Source organism: Neopelma chrysocephalum, unplaced genomic scaffold (assembly GCF_003984885.1).
Source record: "Neopelma chrysocephalum unplaced genomic scaffold, ASM398488v2 Primary Assembly neopelma1_59, whole genome shotgun sequence".
NCBI lineage: Eukaryota > Metazoa > Chordata > Aves > Passeriformes > Pipridae > Neopelma > Neopelma chrysocephalum.
In genome coordinates this window covers 20,619,776-20,626,275 of record NW_020897714.1, presented here as the reverse complement: position 1 = coordinate 20,626,275, position 6,500 = coordinate 20,619,776, and the positions used below count along the sequence as shown (strand labels likewise).

The 6,500-nt window shown below is 39.0% G+C and overlaps 1 protein-coding gene across 6 annotated transcripts in view; it reads right to left on the bottom strand.

Annotated features, from left to right (window-relative positions):
* Positions 1-6,500, bottom strand: part of LARGE1 (LARGE xylosyl- and glucuronyltransferase 1) — a 283,712-nt gene that overhangs the window by 62,248 nt on the left and 214,964 nt on the right. For all 6 annotated transcript variants that reach the window (XM_027680371.1, XM_027680373.1, XM_027680375.1 and 3 more), the window contains one exon: positions 4,196-4,300. In XM_027680371.1, the coding sequence (XP_027536172.1) occupies positions 4,196-4,300 (105 nt within the window). The remainder of the gene's footprint in view (positions 1-4,195; positions 4,301-6,500) is intronic.

Genomic DNA, 6,500 nt, shown 5'->3' with positions numbered 1-6,500 from the left:
TTCATCTGTTTGCTCCTGTCCTTTCAACCAAGCTTAATGATACCAGTTCCTATACCAAATATGACTAATATTTTATGTAATGGGAGACAGGAATATTGCAATGGCATTTAGAAAGGGCATGGCTAAGCTTGGTCAGGCCCCTGTGGTGGATATTCAAAGGTTCTATAAACCATGAGTTTTATGACTTCTTCATTCACTGAGACAATGCAAAAAAAATCTCCACTCTCAAGCAACCAATATACATGAGAACAATTATCATAATGTCATGAGCAGAAGCCTGTAGAGCTCAGCTGAAAGCTGTTATCAGGCTTCTGGAGCTGGACCACAGGCAGTTCCACGTCTACCACCATCCCATTTTGCACTGTTTCACTAGTCATTTATTTTCTGCACTGAAGATGCACAGTACCATCATGAAGAAGCAGAAGATTTGATCCAGACTTACTTCATATAAAGTCTACTCTATGCTTATCTTTTATCATTCAAAATTGTTAAATATTATGCAAAAATGACATAACATACGCTTCCAACTTCCAATTCGACTTCCATGTGTCCTTTTTTTCAGGCAAACAATAAAGGAAAGAGGTTCATTCTAGCGTTGTTCCAGTCATTACAAACATGGGAGTAATAAGGCATGGTATACATGTAGCCTAGCAATTGTTAGGTGCTAGCCGTTCCCTTCTGTTCCCAATCCACAAGTCTGGTAATGTCACATTTCTCAGTGTGGGAGTATGAATCCTCAGCTCAAGCTGTTGAAACACCTCCTTACGGTATCTGGTAGATGCACTGAGCCAGTGCATTTCAGATGAGCCTCAAATCCTTAGGATGCGCTTCTGTAGTCTAGGATTCTGAAATCCCTGGGGTCAAAGCTTTTGGAAATGTTCCCCTGGCACCCAAATTGCAGTCACATATTCATCCTAAAGCTCCATTTAAGAGGCATGGAGTCCATTCTCAGCTGGTGGAAGTTGGCTCTGCTGCACTAAAGCCAGAGAAGCCAGGGGTGATTCACACCAGCTGAAGAAGTGGCCTGAAGTCTTAATAGTCACCAGAAACTGCTTTTAAAAGCTGTTCTTCACTATGATGGAAAGTATAAGGCAGACAAAGTACTGAAAGCTTTTATGTTCAGAATTTCTTTGACAATGTACTTTTCTGAGGACTAAGATGACTGTTACTCCAGAAATGAACATCAAACCACACAGTGCAATTCTGGACCTGTCAGTTTAACATCTTTAAAGAGAAAAATCATAGTGTGGCTCAGGCAATACTTTCAAAAGCACAGTTTAGTCAGTGAAAGATAATACAGGTTGTATAGTATGAAAAGTGTGCTTTAACTAAAGTATAAGAAATCTGTAAGAGTTAAACTCAGTGTAGACAAGCAACATGGAGTGGATGATATATAAAAAGAGTATTTGATTAAGCAGCTTACTGAGTGTTGGCCAGTGAAGTACAGAAAAAACTTGGTTACTTTTGTGGTACAGAAGGAACTGTGATTAAAATGGCTTGAGGAAGAGTGTTATCACAAATAAAGAATGGTTCTAACTAAGAACATTTTAAACACTAATTAAATTGTCACTTAACGACTTTGAGTTTGGTCTGGTTGTCCTACAATTACATTATCATGGACTAAAGCATGACTTGGATTATCTGCCTGTGCAAATGAGGAAGAAGAATAAAAAACAAACAAAATCTTTCCTTGAAAATCTGTATTGGCTGTCAGGAAATTTGGCTTAAGCACACAGGAATAGGAGGATACACATGCTTATTGAGTTTAAAGAACTAGCAGAGAAGGAATAAACATACCTTTGCCTTTAATATATCTGTCTTCTGAGACTCCCCCAACATATATGTTGTCCAGAGTGGCTCAGACACAGAAAGATAAGAGTGAAACAGAAATTATTTCCTTCAGAAACTGGGAGGATGTAGTGGAAGAATTTTGACTTTGAGGGGTGCTTCTGCATCAAATCTGCCAGGGTTAGGTCGGGCTGAAGAGGCTCACATAAAAATCTCTTTTGTTAGGATGGTATCCTAAGTCTGTAGCAAATACTCTCCCAAGAGCAAAAGCAAAATCTGCCTCAGAGCTTCTCCCTGATCCAGCTCTGTTTAGCTCATTAAAGTTTCAAGGGTTTGGGGAGCCTTTTACTCTTAAGTACAGCTCTAGGCACCTGAATTTCTATGTCTTCCCATTCCTGGCCCACTGTCTTTCATGAGTGTTTTGCTTAGAGATATTGCCTCTCTTTTCTGTGCCCCCTGCCGCCCCCACCTTTTAGTTTTCTGCATCCTCCTTAGCCACAGTGTTGCATTCAGTGTCAATTATTTCAATTCAATGAATGCATCAAACAAGCTCCAGTTTCATCTTCCTTGAGAAATTTATAGCTCCAATCTCTCCTAGATTACTGAGGCAAACAATGAATTCAATCAAGAAATTATAGTAAAGGGTGCTGATTCTGTCAATAACGTAATTTCCTACTTCTCAGAGGTTGCACTGTTTCACTCAGTGACCTCTTGTTCCACATACTTGAAAAAACAACATTCCACTTCTTATGATCACTTGTCAATCTCCCACACTTTATTTACCTTCTGGTTTTCTTTCTAAAGAAAAAGTTTTTATAACTACAGGTGAGTTGCAATTGTGAGGAGACTAAAATCATGGGCAGGATTATGGGATCATGCATGGCCTGGTAGGTATGTATTAATACAAGAATAAACACATGCAATCTATGTGAAGGACTGCAGATGTTAAGTTATTTTTGTTTTCAGTGGAAGATTTATGTGATATACTGGCATGTGGTATTCCTATAAACCATTTGAAACAGTAAGTTAAGACGATATAAATTAAATCCTTATAGCACTTTTTTAACATAATTGCGTTTTAGATATTACCCACCATACATCTCTGGGTTATTCTATCGTTATGTGGTTGTGCCACGTTTCTCTCTATCAGCATTAAAATGGCAGAAAGGAAAAAGCAAAAATGTAGCAGAAAGCAGATAACTATATGAGGTGGTCCTCTCTCAGCAGAACAAAAGATACTATTTTGTGGCATAACAGCAAACACAATTGACATCAACAAGTTCAGTTGTGTGTAATGTAAGCTTTCAGGTTTCAGGACAAATCCATGAAACTTGTCTCTGTCTCATGTTTTTGCGGGGCTGGGAACAGCAGTGAGCAGATCTAGCCTTTCTATTTGCAATTCTGGCAAGTGGAGAACCATGAAACAAACCTATTCTGCCAAAATCTTGTATCCATATCCACATTGTGTTAGGCTATTCTTTTGAAGCTTTTCACAGACTAGAGATGCTTTGCAGGGACTGAAATATAAATTCACAAAAATTAGTGGGATTCCCGCAAATATACAAAGGAATATAGAAATACAGATGACCCTACCACAACTTGTGCAACTCTTTCGAGTTAGTCTGTTTAATTCAAACCAATATATTTCTGTGAAGCAAAACCACTACTATGGTGAATAATTTTCTGATAGTGCAGGGATATTTAAATGGACTCATCTGTTCCAAATGGAGGCTTCACCATCTGTTCTGTCCTTTTATTACAAATAGAGAAGGAACTTAACTCACTGCATCAGCATGTAAAGCCTACCACAGAAATGATTTAGATGTATGTGTGTGTTCTTTATGCACCTGGTATGTTTTCACACACACCAAACACAAATCAGTGGGAAGACCTGTCTTTTGTAACCTAATAAATTCTCTGATCTAGTGCCTTTCTCATGGCAGCAGAAATTGATTGCCAATAGCTTGCATTTTATTAGGACAATTATGACCCTGTTGCTGTCCTGCAGGAGTTATATCTTTATTGGGCTGACATTTTGTGATACCATTTACCTCTCTACAGAAAATGAGCCTCAATTCCTATTCATTCCCACTTGCTGGGCCTACATACGTGTCATCACGGACAGAAATCTCGAAGGAGATGTGCTGAGGATCTGTCAGATTGCTGAAAAGCTCCGTTCTTCCCCAAAGGACACTACACAATCTTTTCTAACACCATTTAAAGAAGACAGGAAACTCCAAAAGGCATGACACTGCATAATTTTTGCTGTTTTAAAAGACAAATTTAGCCATAGCTTAGGGAGGGAGGTGTAAACTACCACATCTTTCTCTTTCTATACTCTCTACACCAGGAAACAGACTGCATGCTCAATGCAAACATTAATTTGAAGAAAACCCTCAGGTCCTACCTGTGTTGTAGCCCCGCCCAAGTGCTGGCCAGGGCCGATGATTCTTCCAAAGGTTGCCCAAATACCAATCACTCTGGTTCTCTACTAAGCCAAGAACTTGCTGCCCTGGAAATGAGCAAATTGCAAGCATATTATGAGACAGAAGACAGTCAATCAATGGAAAACAAAAGAGAAATCTGGAGAGGGACAACCAGTGGAAAGAGAAGACAGAAGGTCGGGTGCTGGCTCCTTCCATGCACTGGGAAGGAGCCTGCTTATGTAACAGACAGCAAGCCTAGCACAGCTCATTTCTTCCTTCTCCCCTGGCTAGTCTGGGTAAATAAACACTGTGGGAACCCTTGTCAGCTGACAGAAATATATCACCCAGACAAATCTGAATGCTGCTTGATTTTGGAATACAACGATGGAGAATCCTCCTAGTGATAAGTAAGTGTTGGTAAAGTGATCATCTAATATGAAGATCTGTTCATACTCTGATGGAGATAATATAATTGAAGAACATGGCTCAGTATAACAAATTATTCTCTTCCCGTGCTCCCTGCTACAAGTTTCAGGGATTTTTTCTCAGTCACAAAGGAAATCCCTTTTGTTCAGAAAAATATTTGATTCTATGAGTTTACCTACAAAAGAATGTTGCACTGTTTTAATTTAAGAGAGCAATTTAAAAGTCATTTAGGTAGGCCTGTGTAGAATGCTGCATAGAAATTATGATTTCAGTTTTATTTCAGTTTATCTTACATTGATTAGCAGCTGGCTTCAGCTAGAGTAAAATGTGTTTTAAATCAAATGTGTCTAGAAGGTTTGTACTGCTTAAAAATCAACTGAAAAGTGAATGTTTGTATAGATAAGGACTTAATTATCTATCCTGAAATGTGCTGTATAAAATTTAAATAAGAGAAGTGATTGAAATGATGCTCTGGTGACAGAGGATGGAGGGAAAACTGCATTTGGAGCCAGTCAGAGAAGGGAAAGTGAATGGTGTTTGGACAGAGGGACATGCTCAGTGAGGGCACTGAGACTGGTACTGGAAGTTATTTTGCAACCTTATGAGAAAGCACGCTTTGAAGGCCATTTTAAAATCCCAGCTATGCTCATAAAATTGGGTGTATGGTCACAGCAAGGCACTGAAAGCATTAAATGATCATTATATGTTGCTTACATAAGACCACAGCTGTATTACTAAAATTTCAGTATGGCCCACGACAAGACTGGGCTGAGAAGCAAGACATAAAGACAAAAGTGATTAATTCAATTTTATAATTGGTTGAAAAGTGATTGTGATACTCCCCTGTGGTATTTATAACACAGGTGAATGTCAGTAACCCCCACATGTATCTCAAATGCTGCTTCAAAGAGGGTGAGCAGCAGAGATTGGCCAATGCTTATAACAAATAAACCAGAACACTGTGAAAGCATTCAAGGAGTGAATGGAAATCAATCTAAAAACAACCTTGAGAGCTTACCAAGTCCGCTCCATGCTACTTCAGGATCATCCTACTCTACCCTAATGACAACATGGCACTCCTCATCAGACCTAATTTTCTAATGTTGTCTCCTCTTTGCTATTATATATCATATATATATATATAATTTTTCACATTATACTCCATAAGTCATTTTTCAAGAAGGTGGAAAATCTGGGGGAGAGCAAAAGGACCATCACAGATTTATCTTCCCATGGGTGCTACTGAAAACTGGTAATATTAACAGAGTGCAATGCACAAGCAAATGAAGGAAATTACAAGTTAGAGGCAAATGTATCCCAAGCCAGTGATGCTTTGTTCATACAAATAAACTACAGCATCTCTCAACCTGTGAGACACATGGAACACACTAGAGAGCATGAGATACCACAAGCTATATTGTGAGGAAATATGAAAGGGATCTCAACTGGTTGAAAGAAGTCTTAGGCAAAAAGATGCCAAAGGACAAAATTTAAACCAACACTTGCTGACTCCATCCTGGAAGTCTGCCTGTTCTTTATAACCACTCCCTTACAGCTGAGGTAGAATAAATCAAAATAAGAAACTACCATGGCTAGTAAAGGATGAGAAGAAAGAAAAAAACAATAAAAAATGCAGGTGCAGCTGGGCCGGAATGGATTGGCACAGCTGGTAGGAAGTGAGTGTCCCTGCCCATAATCTAACAGCACATTTCACAACTCAGCAGTCCACAGATCCTTCTCAGGATAGTAGTGCTAACATCAAAAGAAATGTTAGAATTCCATTTGCAGGAAGCAGATACTGAACTTCCTTACCATGGAACATCAGTCTGCTTTAATTATTTTAGCCCCATGAAATGCCCA